This window comes from Mytilus edulis, chromosome 3, assembly GCF_963676685.1.
Source record: "Mytilus edulis chromosome 3, xbMytEdul2.2, whole genome shotgun sequence".
In the NCBI taxonomy this organism is placed as follows: domain Eukaryota; kingdom Metazoa; phylum Mollusca; class Bivalvia; order Mytilida; family Mytilidae; genus Mytilus; species Mytilus edulis.
Window position 1 is genome coordinate 105,746,259 of NC_092346.1, and position 17,547 is coordinate 105,763,805.

At 31.8% G+C, this 17,547-nt stretch overlaps 1 protein-coding gene across 1 annotated transcript; it reads left to right on the top strand.

Moving 5' to 3' along the window:
• The first annotated feature begins 1,131 nt into the window (after positions 1-1,131).
• LOC139518107 (uncharacterized) lies at positions 1,132-13,679 on the top strand. The gene is made up of 4 exons (XM_071309772.1): positions 1,132-1,371; positions 10,163-10,242; positions 10,877-11,102; positions 12,754-13,679. The coding sequence occupies exons 1-4, from the start codon at positions 1,284-1,286 to the stop codon at positions 13,311-13,313; spliced, it is 954 nt and encodes a 317-aa protein (XP_071165873.1). The 5' UTR covers positions 1,132-1,283; the 3' UTR covers positions 13,314-13,679.
• The last annotated feature ends 3,868 nt before the right edge of the window (positions 13,680-17,547 follow it).

A 17,547-nucleotide genomic window follows, 5' to 3' on the forward strand; every position in this document is an offset into this window, starting at 1 on the left:
TGAGTCTTATGTAGACGAAACGTGCGTCTGGCGCATTAAATTATAAGTCGAGTACCCTTGATAACTATTTATTCTAGATATCAGTGGATGTGGGTTATTGTTTATAGTTATCAAAGGTACCAGGATTATGATTTATTACACCAGACGCGCGTTTCGTCTTCACTAAGACTCATCAGTGACGCTCCAATCTTCTCGAATAAACTTCGCATCCTTGTGAATATCCAAGATCTGTAACATGCATATGACCAAAAAGGAAGACTAGAAATGAAAACAAAGGATCGAAAAGACAATTATAGGGAATACAACAAAAACGTTTGAAAATAAATCAGCATATAATGTAACACGGTTTTTAAACATATCTTGGGGTAAAAGCAGGTTCTTTGTAATTGTTAGTAGATCCTGGTCTACTGATGAAGCATGCCACTCAGAAAAGGATGTCAGCATTACAAGAAAAGTAAACATAAGAATTATCAACACTGTCACACTTTTTTTTTTTTTATTGTAACGCAAATGTTGAAGTAGTAAGAGCTATAGGAGTAAATGTCTATAGTGCAATGTAGCATTGGAAGAATAACAAATCTAAGTATAAAACATTTCAGTGAAAACAGCAAAAAATTATAATCATGCTCTGTTCATCCTTTTCGAGAAAGCAGGTCTAGGTCTAGGATGTTAATACTCGACACCGTCCGTCTGTAAGACCTTGGGTAGGACGCTTTCACTTTCGATCAAAGATTTATTTGCTTCTATGTGAGGGAATTATTTGATAAAAAACCACAAAAGAGGAAATTAATAAGAAATATACCCAACAAGTGGTAGAAACCACTTATTAATGCAAAATCAAGAATGATGAGGTGTGAAAATTTTCTAACTAGTCGGAACTGGAAAACTGGATTAAAACGTCCGGATCGATTTCAAAGGAGAAGTAATATGTATTAAATATTCAAGTATAAACTAAACCGCGATAATATGATATTTTTCATATAATAAAAAAAAAACAAGATGAAAAGTTTATTTGAATGAACAGGTAATATCCAGTCAACAGAGCCAAGGTGCAGTTTCCTAATGTTTATTTAAACTTATAAGTTCGGTTGTTTAATAACCCCTACGTGTTTACCTGAGCTGACCCATGATGTCATACAGGTAAATATGTCTAATAATAGAAATCCTTTATTGTAATGATGAAATGAATGAGTAACGTAATATCCAAACCACGTGGTCAAAAGGGAAATACCTGATATCTGAAAAAGACAAAAAGAGATTTCATATTCAATAAAAAAAAGAACATGGATGGAAAGAAATATATTGTCTATAATTTAGTGGTATCAATTAGTATATGTTCCATTCTAGTACAAGGAAATACAACCGTAACTGGTAAGATTTATTATTGTGTATCTTTTTCTACAATTACTGGTATTAGTATTTTTCTATGCTTTGTCATTTCTTTGTTCATTAAACAAAGCTTTAAATATTTTAATCAAAACCATATAGATACTTTTTGGACAATTTAATTAAAATCTGTAACCCATACACATTATTAGATTATCTTTGAATAAATATTCATAACATTAGTTATTTGACGACTTATCATAGTGATAGACTAAATAAATTGAGGACAATAACAGAATTGATTATACAACCGGTATTTATATAAATGAGATAACCGTTAATATTGATGATGTTCATGTCGATAGTAAACAAAGTAAGGACCCATTCATGTTACACTATTATTAATTACCATTTTAAACAGCTTGTTAGTTGAAGTGTCATACCGAAAAGGGGGTATGATCAGCTTTATAAGTATTTTGAAAATGTAAAGAAAAGATTTTCTTATTCATCATATACATCAGAGGACAGATTATTCATTTAATTATACTATTATTCAAATATATATCAACAAAACTACATATTAAACATACATTCGAATTGTCCGTTTGAAAAATAAAATAAATATCTCTCGATTTTAAGATTTATAGGATATAAATGAAATATAGTAAGTAAATTTACTACAAACTGAGACAATACTAAAGATGCATGGAAATTTAAAGTAATCAAAGGACAAAAACTCATAGCCATAGACACCCCCCCCCAAAAAAAAAAAAATTAAAATAAGTAAAAATAAATAAAATAAATAATATAAATAAAATAAATTAAATAAGTTAAATAAATTAAATAAATTAAATAAATAAGATAAACAGTGAAAAATGAAAAAAAATCACCAAAAAAACCAAACACAACCAGAACATGGTACACAGAAACACTTGAAATCTGTTTTGTTTTTGTGGTTAAAAAAAGGTTTTCTAACAATAACATTTCCTATGTTTACATTAGATAGAAAGACAAGAATGATCACAACAAAACATCATATCAGTGGTGACGACAATTGTTACTTGTCAATCACAAGTTATGACCGATAGGGGAATTTATCACTCATTACTAAAATTGACGTGTTGACTTGCACTTTTAAAGAAGTACATGCATATTAATATGATACCACCTCAAATGACTGGCACTCTGTGGTCAAATAAGACTAAGAATGATCAATAATCTATTTGGCTTCATTACAATAAATTATCATAGATTACTAAAGTATTAATGCATGGGTGTTTTTATAATGGCCCTGTTATATGTCCAAGGCCTGTAATAGTGGTCGAGGAAGTCTGTAATGGCCCGGGCCATTACAGACATCCGATGCCTTAATTACTGACCGAGGACATATAACAGGGCCATTATAAAAACACCCATTTCTTAATACATTTATTAACCAACTGAACAAAAGTGTATGTGTTGCTGCCAACTTGATGTACTCTCTTTTAATGACAGTTTAGTTTGAAAAAATAATTTGTACTTCACACTCATGATAAAGCTTTAAATATACCAAATATCCGAGATATTAAGTTGAAAGAAGTTGTGTTGAAAAACAGGATGAACAGTGATCCCTTTATATGTTTTTTTAATGTTGGTTGCTGGTTACTAAATCAAATAAAATACAAAAAGGTATTATACTCTTTACAACTTAATTTTATTAACTTTATTAAAAACCCTAACTGGGCTTAATACAGACAAACTGGGCATTAATACACGGCCATTACAGAAAAACAGGGCCATTACAGAAAAAAATAGGGCCATTACAGAAAAACAGGGCCATTACAGAAAATATGTAATTTTTAATAAACAGTCATTTTTGGCAATAATGTACTTAGTTGGTTAATAAAAGTCTGTATTCTGTCTTGAGGGCAATAATGTACTTAGTTGGTTAATAGAAGTCTGTATTCTGTCTTGAGGGACAATAATGTACTTAGTTGGTTAATAAAAGTCTGTATTCTGTCTTGAGGGACAATAATGTACTTAGTTGGTTAATAAAAGTCTGTATTCTGTCTTGAGGGACAATAATGTACTTAGTTGGTTAATAAAAGTCTGTATTCTGTCTTGAGGGACAATAATGTACTTAGTTGGTTAATAGAAGTCTGTATTCTGTCTTGAGGGACAATAATGTACTTAGTTGGTTAATAAAAGTCTGTATTCTGTCTTGAGGGACAATAATGTACTTAGTTGGTTAATAAAAGTCTGTATTCTGTCTTGAGGGACAATAATGTACTTAGTTGGTTAATAAAAGTCTGTATTCTGTCTTGAGGGACAATAATGTACTTAGTTGGTTAATAAAAGTCTGTATTCTGTCTTGAGGGACAATAATGTATTTAGTTGGTTAATAAAAGTCTGTATTCTGTCTTGAGGGACAATAATGTACTTAGTTGGTTAATAAAAGTCTGTATTCTGTCTTGAGGGACAATAATGTACTTAGTTGGTTAATAAAAGTCTGTATTCTGTCTTGAGGGACAATAATGTACTTAGTTGGTTAATAAAAGTCTGTATTCTGTCTTGAGGGACAATAATGTACTTAGTTGGTTAATAGAAGTCTGTATTCTGTCTTGAGGGACAATAATGTACTTAGTTGGTTAATAAAAGTCTGTATTCTGTCTTGAGGGACAATAATGTACTTAGTTGGTTAATAAAAGTCTGTATTCTGTCTTGAGGGACAATAATGTACTTAGTTGGTTAATAAAAGTCTGTATTCTGTCTTGAGGGACAATAATGTACTTAGTTGGTTAATAAAAGTCTGTATTCTGTCTTGAGGGACAATAATGTATTTAGTTGGTTAATAAAAGTCTGTATTCTGTCTTGAGGGACAATAATGTACTTAGTTGGTTAATAAAAGTCTGTATTCTGTCTTGAGGGACAATAATGTACTTAGTTGGTTAATAAAAGTCTGTATTCTGTCTTGAGGGACAATAATGTACTTAGTTGGTTAATAAAAGTCTGTATTCTGTCTTGAGGGACAATAATGTATTTAGTTGGTTAATAAAAGTCTGTATTCTGTCTTGAGGGACAAATTTGTAAATTTCTGTATGCTCTCTGTTGAAAAAAATCCCCCACAGCATGTACTACCCCCCTAAAATCCCCCACAGCATGTACTACCCCCTAAAACCCATGTTATAAGATACATCTAATTATATGGTCTCGGAAATCATTGAAAAAGGGGGAAATATTCCCCAAATAAAGTCTATGATGTAAAAATTCACATCGTAATGCATAATTTGAAAAATGTTTTTTTTATATTTATCTTTATTGTTTACACAACGGACATGTTGAAAATATTTTTCATTAATTTGTAAGCATTTATATTGACCCAATTCTGAGTATATTACTATATAAGGTATAGATATATTGCATGTAACACTTCTACCCGCAATGCATTAAGCGATCTTTCTCAAATCATCCTTGAAAAGACAATTTTCTTACATAATATCTAGAGTAGTCCGGTATTAACGGGAATGATCAGCTGCTGTTCTAATAATACTGACGGACTTTAAAAACGCAACAACAATCTTGTCGATTTGTCTATGTCATGATAAATCGTCATGGTGTTACTAGTCATACTTGCAATATGTCTTTCTGATTAGAAAATTGTATACCTGACTTACCCAAGACATTGGAATATTGATGTTATTTGAATAACTTTATTTTAAAATTCACGTGAGTTTCACGTGTGAATTTCACGTGATATAACAATTATGTGATTTTCACGTGAAATTCACGTTAGTTTCACATGAGATTTACTTGAAACACGCATGCACTGATTTCAACTGATTTTCACGTATAAACTCATTTGAGGTGAGATTAATTGCATGTGCGATTCACATTGATTTAATTATATATGTACTTTACAAGTACTGCATATTTGAAATTGAAAATAAATCTAGTAGTAGTGCTGTGTTTTTAAGGTATGTCAGTATAGATACGACCTTAATATACTGATATTGGGATTTTTTTTACATTAAATCTGACTTATTGAAAGTAGATAACGACACAGAATGATCCGTGTCTTGTGGGTTACTTTCTAGGTCTTATCATTTCATCACGTCATAGTGCTTTTCCAGTACCATTTTTTCAACTCAATTTTTTTTATTATCCTGAACATATATGAAATAATTGCAACTGGACGTTTAGCTATCAACAACAACAACCTTTTTTTCAACTTTAGGAAGTTTTGAGAGAATATATTTTTTTTTTTTTTATTAATTATAACTTTTGGGTACTAAAAATAGCCTGTTTAAATTGTGTATGATTGGTAAGGTGTATTTATATGGTTAGTCAATACTTTTATCATTTGACACTTTAAATGTGACGTCAAGCACCTGTACTTTCGTGTTACGTTTTTCCAGTTACTTGTATATAAAGGTGGAAAATGTCGCAATAGGAATTCCTATTTTCTTTGATTAGATTTTGAAATATTTTGACCACAAAGTATAGAGGAACTCTCATGGACATACATATACTAGGCATTATTTTAAATACTAGCTAAAATTGATAACAGATAAATGTTGAATTCAAGAATATGATTTTTGTTACAATTAAAAGCCTGAGCCCTTCATGTTCCTTTAAGCTTCAATGATTGTGGCAGAACAAAAATGATTCTTGACACATATATACTTCGTATACAATTTAAAACAACAATAAAAGATCTGCAGAGTCAAATTTAAAAGCTTTGGTGACATCGTGACATTGTACTGCACGCCGTTTCTTCTTTATAATGTAAACAACTCCTCAAACCATTTGGTAAACTGCAAATGGTATAACTTTTCCTAAACGGAATTCGTGTTGAAGCTGTAGAAACATGAAAAGGAACAAATTGTGTGTAATGTCCAGCGATCATGTCTATGATACACGAGTTCGTGCGTAAAAAAATCTCATTTTCATCTTAAAATATTTTTTTTGTTCAAATAAAGCAAAATGTAACTTTTAATCATTTTAATGGTTTGTAATATCACATATTGCATGTATGTCATTATTCAAATAAATAGGTTAGAAATAATACATGATCTATTAGGTTAGAAATAATACATGATCTATTAGTTGTTTGTTTTTTGTTTTAAGTGATTGAAAGTCTGTTTAATCTTAATGTCTGAGACACGAACGTGATATTTTACATGTTCTTCGTGCTTCATTCATTTAATTCATCGAAGAAGCTATGTTAAAAGTTAAACATTATAACATTTCTAAGATGTTTAGATCTAACAGTACAATATATAAAATGTTTGAACAGTAAAACGTCACGTTAACATATTTCAAGTATATATAATTATGTCCTCGAAAGCTTCCTTGTTACCCGGTACGTACTGAAAGACCTAGTTGTCACCTTGACCGAGGGTAACTAAAGATTGAATTGATATTTTATAGGAATAAACACTTCTAAATATAGGCTGCTTTAATTCCTATATAATATTCTTAGCTGAATTCACCAAAGATATTCTTTGATTGATTCCTGTAAAATATACTTGTATTTCCATAATTTTCTGCCAATATTTCAACTTCGTAGACATGCATTTTATAACGACCGGTTAAAATGAAATATCAATCTCAATGGACTCTAAGACCTACTTAATTCAAGATTAAAAGGGATAATATATTTACTTTTACTTAATTCGTATGTTTTACACTTACTTAATACAAGGTTCAAAGCGATATTTCTCATGACAAGCTTCTAATCAGAATATAAGATAATTTAACCTTTGTTTTACTTGGGATGTCTTCCCGGTGATTCCATTTGATGGTTTGTTCAGTATAACTATGTTTGTAGTGATTTCAATAATATATATATTAAGTACTAAATATTTTATAACAAGGATATATATATTATTAAATGTACAAACGTGTTTACTTGACTGTTCTATTACAAATATAATAAAAGTGGCATAGCAGGTTTGAAACATGCAATCTCTTCCTGATTGTATATAACACTTCTATGAAATCTAGCCGACAGTTCAGTCGACAATATAATAGTGAAGAAACTGATTAAAAATACAGTCTTATAGCATATATATATCTCTTTATTCTCATCACCAAATACATAGGTACAGAGAAGAAATGCATGTATAATACAATATATTAACTACATAAACATGAATATACAACATATACAACAACGACAAAGACACAAAGAACTTATTCAGGAGGACACACTCGCTTGTTTATAATTCGTATAAACTTGCATAAGTTTATGAGATCTGTCCTATTTGTAGACAACATTATTTCAGTAAATAATATAATATTTGGCCTTATACTAAAATTTCGATTGATAAATTTATTTCTCTCTTCTCTAAAATGTGAACAATTAATAATGTAATGACATTCATCTCCAATATCTAGCTTATATACATTACACTTTCTTTTTTTCCTTTCTATATTGTACCATCTTCCAATTTCGACTGGAAGTTTATGGTTACATATCCTAAATTTACATAATTATAATGTCAAAAAATCTTTTTCGTCTAAAATATTAAAATATTCTTCAAAACACAATAAATTCTTAGAAATACGATAATTCAAGGCTTTGGAACAGTTTTGAATAGTCTTGTTCCATGTTTGTTTGAATTGATCACACAATCTTACTTTCATATTATATTTCAACCATACATCATTTAAAAAGAGCTGTGTGTTCCAGATATAAGAAAATCCACATTCATCGAATATATTTTTAACACATACTTTTAAACCATTTTTTTTTTAAAAATCTATGTGTTTAGTACAATACAAGTGGTACAGTAGCTTATAAATAATACAAGAATACTTCGACTGCTTTCCCATAATTAATTTAGACCAGTAGGATATCATCCTTAATTTTACATCAAAAGCAAGTGGAAAACGTCCTAACTCACCGTATATCATACAGTTGGGAGTTGAAGATTTCAGATTTAGGAGCAACTTAAAAAATTTGAGATGAACCTTTTCGATAATATCACAGTTGCTGAATCCCCATATTTCTGATCCATATAAAAGAACAGATTTTACTACTCTATCAAAAAGATTTAACTGACAAGAAACTGATAGGCTATGAAATTTCCCCCTTTTAAGTATCTTATACATCGATTTTGTCCCTTTTTCAACTTGTGATTTAATCACCTTTTTATAATTTCCCGTTTTTGTCAATATGATACCCAAATAACTAAACTCTTGAACGATTTCTATTTCTTGATCATCTAAAACAAAGTGTAAATTGTCCGGTAATCTTCCATATGAAAAACATAATATTTTGGTTTTGGATACATTTACTTTTAATTTCCAGTAGTTACAGTATTCATTAAAAAAATCTAACTGTATTTAAAGATCTTGTGGTGTTTCAGACATCAAAACAGTATCATCTGCATATAATAATAAAATGATATTGAGAAATACATCAAGTTCATGTTCTATTTCTTCTGTAACTGTGAAAAGGCCCTAACAGTATTTTGTTTGTAAAAATATTTTCAAGTCATTTAAAAAAAACTGCAAACAAAAAAGGGACATATTTTCTCCTTGCCTTACCCCATTATTATACGGAAAATAATCAGACTTGCTGTTATTAAACATAATATTTAATTTAATATTTTTGTACATACTTTGAATCATATTTAACATTTTCCCATTTACATTGTTTAACAGTAGTTAATGCCAAAGCCCATCCCTCCAAATTTTATCAAAAGCCTTTCAAAGTCTATAAATGCACACTAAATTTTTTTCTTTCTTTTCTTCAGAAGTTCAAACAAAGCATGTAATATAAATAAATTATCCGTAGTGCTATAGCCTTGCCTAAAGCCACATTGGGTTTCATGTAAAATTAGGAAATCGTCAGAATATTTGTTCAAACGCGCGGTTAGAACAGTCGTAAACAGTTTACCCAAACAACTGACAATGGTAATTGGCCGAAAATATTTAGGATTATTTCGGTCTCCTTTATTGTTAGATATTGTGGTATAATATTACCAACTAACCAACTCTCTGGTATAAATCTGGTATCAAATATCAAATTGAACATTTTTTCATAAATATAGATAAGCTGGTTTGAAATTGCTTTTATGTGTTCATTTATAACAGCATCTTCACCACCAGACTTATCGTTTTTCAAATTTTGAATACATTTCAAAATTTTCCTTTTTCTATATACAAATTCAAATCATAATTAAGTTGATTTACCTGGTCTTCATCGAGAGGTGGTAAATCAGCTCCATTATCATCCGTCGGAGAAGCATTTAGATCCTTAGAGAAATCAAATAATATCTCTATTGGGATATCCGGTTGTTTTTTTACACTTTCCCTGGTTAAGAATTTTTCAATAGTCTCTAGAATTTTTGGTTCTCAATTCTTTAACAGCCTCACTTTATGTTATGTTGAGATTGACAAAGGAATAACTTGCTCTCAGTCACAGAAAACCCTTTTTGATAAGATTTATTTTTTATTGTTTTGTTCGAATCTTTGTTTTGTTGTCTTTTATACCAACATCATGGTGTTAGGTTTATTTTCTGATGGAACGGTTGCTGGCTCCTCAATTAATACACTATGTCCATGCTCCTCCGGATGCGGGAGTTTCTCGCTGCATTGAAGACCCATTGGTGGCCTTCGGCTGTTGTCTGCTCTATGGTCGGGTTGTTGTCTCTTTGACACATTCCCCATTTCCATTCTCAATTTTAATAATATATGTATTGTTTATTGTAGTGTAAATAATAATAATAATAAGAACCATGATTGATTGTTTCTTTGATAACGTTATGCTGAAGGAAATATGAACTTCATAACACACTAATTCGGACCTCATTAAATAATCTAATCCTGATCATTTCTTTAACTGTAGGATATTGGACCCAGTGGTATGACGTAGACTCACCCAGAGTTGGTGTCGGTGACGTAGAGACAGTATCCGCTATAGAAAATGTAAGTTACTTTTATTAAACTGGTAAAATGTAACACTCAGACTTTGATGAATGTACAAAGTATGTTGAGTCGGTACCTATTTTACCTACAAGACTTTTTACATATATATCTGCAATGTTATTTTCTAAAGAAACGTTCGACAAAAAAAAGTTTGTGTCTTTCTATGTTGTGATTTTATACTATTTCAGGTAAGGGTGAAGTTTGGTACCTATTTAAACGTTTTATACCCGCTGCATTAGTTTGCACATGTCCTAAATCAGGAACCTTATGTTTAGTGGTTGTCGTTTGTTTATGTGGTTCATAAATGTTTCTCGTCTTGTTTATTATATAGATTAGAACGTTGTTTTTCCCGTTTCAAAGGTTTTACACTAGTCCTTTTTTTTTGGGGCCGTTTATAGTTGCTGTTCGGTGTGAGCCAAGGCTCCGTGTTAAAGACCGTACTTTGACCTATTTGGTTTACTTTTACGAATTGTGACTTAGATGGAGAGTTGTCTCATTGTCACTCTTTCCAAATCTTCTTATATCTATGAAACATTGATTTTTTTTATACTTCATAGCAATATGGCCAGCAATATATTATAAAGGCCGCCAAACTGTAAACGTCTTATTTATATTCAAGCATTTCTGTTTACAGGAAGGACCATCAATTTGTGATGAACAATATTTCATATATCAAAGTGAATGCAGGACACATATTTTTGATAAATGGTTGGAATTTACAGAACGTGATGCGCATCTAGCACCTGACACACTGTTCGACGCCTGTACAAAAACAGGATTAGAATGCAGGAACGAAGATCAACCAATGGAAGCTACGTGTAGGGATTACCAGATCCGGTTCTACTGTGCATTACCAATAGGTATATTAACCATTTCATTATTTATGAGATTAAGGCTCTGTCCAGTACGTTAAATATATGGCGCATGAAGCACATGAAGTAATAACGTTCTACACACATTTTCTGGATGTGATACCGTTAATTTTGAGTAATTCATATAACCTAGGAAATGTGATATGATATTGCTAATGAGATAACCATCCATCAGAAACCAAAAGACCAGGATATTAGCAACCACAGCGCACTATACGGTCTTCAACATAGTAAGATATAAATAATCCTTGCATTACATAATTATAAGAAGAAGAAAAAAACAACGACCAAAATTAAGCTAGAACACATGTTTGTTTTTGCACTATAAACAAACACGAATAATGGCGGACTGCAATTTACGATGACCACTGAATAAAATTCACACTAAATATAAGGCGGAATGAAACATGTGTATGCAAATATGCTTAGCACCCCAGATTCTGGGTGTGTCTATCTCATTAAGTCGGTCGCTGTCCGATAATCTTTAAGGTGCCTATTTTAAGTCAGGAGACTATCAATTCGGTTGTTTATCTAAATATAAACTATAATTGATATAATGTAAACATTAATTTAGTTAATCATTACAATGTCTTGAGGCGAGTGATGAATGGTCTCCCGTCGAAAAGTTCTTGCTTGTCCAACATAGTGAATGTAAACACCGGATTCACAACATAAACGTGCATGTACATTAATGGTACTTGTAACATACATGACAAGTTTTGTGGAAGAAACATTATTAAGTTCACAGTTTATTCTTAAAAACTGAGTTACCGACATTTTCTATTATACATATTTAACAAAACATGATACAGTTGCATATACACGTCTTATTTTGTTTGTATGTATTGTTGATCCTTGGCAAATATCACAGTTGTAAACGTGTTTCAAAAACTGCTACAAAAATGTGTCGTGACACTATTAATGTAAAACTAGCATATCATACGGTAAAGGTTTTCTTATTGTTGGAGTTTATTAGGTGGCGTATAGTTGTTTTAACCCAAGTTAGTTGGACTCTGGTGGATTATTATTATGAGTTGTCTCATAGGCTATACACATCTCCTTGTCTCATAGGCTATACACATCTCCTTGTCTCATAGGCTATACACATCTCTTTGTCTCATACGCTATACACATCTCCTTGTCTCATAGGCTATACACATCTCCTTGTCTCATAGGCTATACACATCTCCTTGTCTCATACGCTATACACATCTCCTTGTCTCATAGGCTATACACATCTCCTTACTTTTGCCTCAAATAACAGTGTGAAGCTTTTAGTTTCATTCGATATTAATAACAAATATCGAATTTGATTGATTGCCTTGTGATGTGACTAAGGTTCATTTGGCAAGAATGACATGTAGAATTGGAAACATGTCCCAGACAGGAAAAATATTAAATACAGACGATGAGAAATAAAGTTACAGCACGGGTGTTCAAGAATAAAATTATTTGTTCATATATAGTCGTTTATTTTGAAAACTCTCTTTAAAGATAGATGTAAGCACCGGAGATCACCCCCATGTTTTGGTGGGGTTCGTGTTGCTTAGTCTTTAGTTTTCTATGTTGTGTCTTGTGTACTATTATTTAGATATAGATATATTTAAACACACCAATTCATATTCATCTTTGTTTCCAGGTAAAGACATCATAAAAGAAGATAACAGTTCGATGATAGCATTAGCTGCGGGTCTAACATTTCTATTTCCGATTATTGTCGCACTTATCATAAACGTTTGTCATAGACACTGTCGGAAAAAGCCCGCCAATCGACTTCCGATTGTAGCGAGAAGTCGTTCGAGAGATAGCATCGTCAACCAGGCTTTATTTGATGCCCCACCTAGTTACAATTTACTCTTCGGTCATGATTCGACCGTTGTTAGTACAGAACACTTAATTCAAAGTGAGACTCAAATATCACATGAAGAACCTTTATCGAATGAACATCGACCAAATCAGATCTGTATTCATACACTACCGTCTTCGAACAATTTATCGATGGATTCCGAATCGGTATCTGAAGCCGATAGTTGTTACAGACAATTCCGGGACAGAATCAAGAAACTTCCGGGAATGCATTTATCAGTTATGGACATGTATAATCAGTACCGAGATGGTAGTAGTACAACACCTCCACCATCTTATAACGAGGCTCTGGTAATACTTTCTACTCTTCCGGAAAAACAAGACGAGTCTTGATTCACCGAATCTATTAACGAGGCTCTGGTTATACTTTCTACACTTCCGGAAAAACAAGACAAGTCTTCAACTTGATTCAACAAATGTTTTAATTTGTTATTCATGAGTGCCATTTCATAAATGTGTCAAAGTTATGTGCCAAACTACCAAAACTAAAGAAATCCAATACTTATTATCTTTGAAGATAACCTCTTTTATTTAGGGGTAGATCAAAGAGTATTCTAGCATAATATGAACAACGTTGTCAAATATTTAGAGAGATAGTGTTCTTTTGAACATTATATGTGCGAGAGGATCCATTTATCATTGAATTGAATTTGTTTTATAGATTTAATTGTTATTTATTAAATTGTTTATAATTATAAATATATATTTTTCCTATTATGATACTTATAATTATAATTTATGTTTCGGTTAACGAATGCATGTTCGTGTATTTATAAAAGGGTACATGTATCTAACATCTATTCACGAATGTGACCGACCGAATTAGATTATTATCCGGGTTTATAATAACATGAGCAACACAACGGGTGCAACATGTGGAGCAGGATCTGCTTCCCCTTCCTGAACCCCTGAGATCACCCCCAATTTTTGGTTGGGTTTGTGTTGCTTAGTCTTTAGTGTTCTATGTTGTGTCTTGTGTACTATTATTTGTCTATTAGTGTTTTTATTTTTTAGCCATGGCGTTGTCAGTTTGTTTTTATGAGTTTGACTGTCCCTCTGGTATCTTTCGCCCCTCAATTTCTTCTGTGCTTCATAGCATATTTTCATTGGCTTCCATATTCTTCATGTCATTTTGCTCTTCGCAGAGGTTTAATTTAATTTAAATCTATTCAGAAGATAAAGAGATAAAAGGCATTTATTATTACTGGATATTATGTAAATGATAGAACAAGGTGAATAAGAGCCAAATCACAGTTTTCCCATTGTTGACATTTATAAATATAAAAATAAGAAGATGTGGTTTGCTTGCGAATGAGACAACTTTCCACCAGAGACCTAAAGAAGAAGTGTACAACTATATATATACATTGTATATATGAGTCGCTTCAAATTTAGCCCAATAATGTCAGATTTTATTCTTTATTCTGCACCATGTCAAGCACAAGTCGAATGGTCTAGGGCGCTGGACATTGTATATTTTAAAACGAATAAATTGATTTTTTGTTGTTAAAAAGAGGGCTTCATCAATTGGCTTTTATTGATTTGTTATACTGGTTAGTAACAGAATATTGAAAACAGAAATGGAACATAACGTATATGCATCAAAGGAAAACTATTTATGAGGTTTAAAAAAATAAAGTTGGACTGTAGGTTGACACATTTAAACAATTTTAACAGATGTACATGTAGTGTGACGATATCCATTAATCTTTATATTCTGACCTCACTTTATATAAATATCCAATTGTTTTTGCTGCCGATTTGAACGGAATGGATAAGGCATTTACATTACTCATTTGTATGTAAAACTGGTCACGTAGTATACTAGGCTAGTTATAAACGATTTTATATACTTACAAAACACCGCAGTGAACACGTGAGATATTCTTTAAATGACACGTTCCTCGCAGGCGCTAAATAAACCAAAATAATTAGACTTGTGGTAGACCAGGAACTGTAGACCTTTCTGTATCACGCGATGTTAATCAGGATCATGTTGCGTAATTTTGTATTACTAAAATTGATTGATTGTTGGTTGCTTAACTGGTATTACTAAGTAATTATCTTGAGCCATATATTACTGTTTTTTTTGGTCATAAATGGATATCTGTAATATGACATAACTTTAGAATTCGTGGTCTATTTATTCACACCTTGGTTTGAAGAGAGTAAAATTGAACCTTATATGTAATAAATCTGGGAATAGAAATGGCGACAACAACCCGAACAAAGGGCAACAAACAACCAAATGCCATCAAAGGGCAACAAACAACCAAATGCCATCAAAGGGCAACAAACAACCAAATGCCATCAAAGGGCAACAAACAACCAAATGCCATCAAAGTGTATTAAAAAATAGCATAATTGAAATTTTTCTATTGTTATATAAAAAAATTAAATACATGTTACATATAAGATATATAATACTCAAATGCAACACATATAAACCAGAATGAATCAAAAGTCTTGAGGAAACGATGATAGTCCGTCGGAAGGGGACGATAAATGGTTGACCCGTGTTAAGAGAGAGCCAGATCTCTTGCACGTAAAAGACACCCTTGCAGATTTCCCAAAGAGCATGCTAATGCCGCTGCAAGGCAGCACTCACATCCGCAAAAGTGGAAAGGGATTAATATAAGATGCAAAACTTGTTTCCCAATCCACTATAAATAAATATGTTTAAACTTATCAAATCAAATATCAAAGTTCAGATGTATGTACTAAAATGTCTACAGGCTCATCAAACTTTTTGCGGCTCGAATTTAACCCTATTGCAGGGGAAATAACTATCATTGAAGGAAATTAGGGAGTTGTAAATCACGACTCACTTATTTGTCAAACAGATTAACTGAGATCTGTATAGAACGATTGCAGAAGGAATGAGATTTCAAGCTTAATTCCATTCTTTGTTACATTTATTTTAAAGTTTTGCCATATAATTATATCCCTACATTCTGTAATAATATGTTAGATGTGAAAGTCCTATAATCTTTTGAAATGAAATTCGAACATCCTTGATAATTTTCAACTTAGTCTATACCAATGGCATGCATATAGTAATGTTAATATTATATCCGGTATGACTAAGGAGTAATTCAGAATTATCTTTTAGGATCAATGGATAATTTGTCTTTTAAATTTTCCGTGTTCTTTTTTATGACCTTAGTAAGTAACCAATCTGTGTATACTATACGTCTGAACTTTGAATTATTTGATGGAGGTTTATTTATGTTCCTTGTATAATTGACTCCTTTAGATAGGAAATCATACTACACCGCCTTATTTTATATATATATTTAATAATTTTCTAGTCCTAAATATTTATTTTCAAGCACTATTGCCTTATTTCTATACGTGAACAAATGTGACTTTTGTCAAAAAAAATATTGAATTAAATTTTGAACTCGTGCTAGTTTTGGCGAAATAAGAGCGTATTTTGTATTCACTAAACACAGAAAAATCAAGAAAAAAGAAAAATTAATGTTTCTAAATTTGCATTAACTTCACTTTAGTTTTTAAACACAATATGTATATTTTTTTTAAAGTTTTTTTTAAACGGAAAGAAATTATGTTTTATTCTGGTCTGGCAAAAGGGGGAAAGGGAACAATAAAGCCATAACTGGGCTGTTATTTAGTGTTGATTGAAGATAGTTTCAAAGGCGGTGATTTAAACCTTTACACTTGGTTCATTGACAAGTGTTTTAGTTTGAAGAAAATATATTTAACAAAAGAGTCATTGTTTTAATCACGGGGGAAATTTTACTTCTTTCAACAGCATTGCCTTAAAGCATCACATATATACTAATACAGTTAGAAATTCGGATGGTTTAACAACTTACTAGTGCTTCTGGTACTGCCAGATAATAGCCACAATCGACGAACTGATTATACTGCCATGGATTTGGTGAGCTACTAGACCACACCCTTCACCAATTTTGAATTTAGTTTTGTCATCGAGGCTTTAAAGGCCTCGACTGATGGCACTGATACGACCCCAGAAGGAAGAGCGTTCCAATCCCGAATGGATCTTGGGAAGACTGAGTATTTGCGATAATCACTGTATGATGATAGTCGCAAATGTAAGGATTTGTCGTACGTGTGCATGTTTCTTGTCAGTCTTTTCGGTGGTATCATACGACCTTCCTTTGACATGACCACTTTGTTGTTTTCTATTTTGTATAGCATTGTGAGTCTCGCTTCTTTCCTTCTTTGTTCTAGGGATGTTCATTTCAGATGTAATAGCATCATGTTAACGCTGGAGTGGTTGTGATGTTTGTTAGATACGTAGCTAGCTCCTCTTCTTTTGACCATCTCAAGTCTCTCAGTCTAGTGTTTTAAGATATGGATCCCATACTGGACTGGCATACTCTGCAGTTGGTCGCACCAGTGTTTTGTAGGCATTCTCTTTCACTGTAGTTGATCCTATATATTTAAATTTCTTTTTTTGAAACCCATTGTTCAATTAGGCTATATGAAGTTGCAATTGTGTTAATTTTCCTGCTGATGGTGAGTAAATTGCACATGTCAGGGACATTTTATATTTCATTTCCCAAATACCAAGCTTGTC

Excerpts from the sequence above, each read along its gene's own strand:
- LOC139518107 (XM_071309772.1), top strand. The coding sequence starts at position 1,284 with ATGGATGGAAAGAAATATATTGTCTATAATTTAGTGGTATCAATTAGT. Across the intron at positions 1,372-10,162 it reads AGGAAATACAACCGTAACTG|GATATTGGACCCAGTGGTAT; the intron begins GTAAGATTTATT and ends CTTTAACTGTAG. Across the intron at positions 11,103-12,753 it reads CTACTGTGCATTACCAATAG|GTAAAGACATCATAAAAGAA; the intron begins GTATATTAACCA and ends CTTTGTTTCCAG.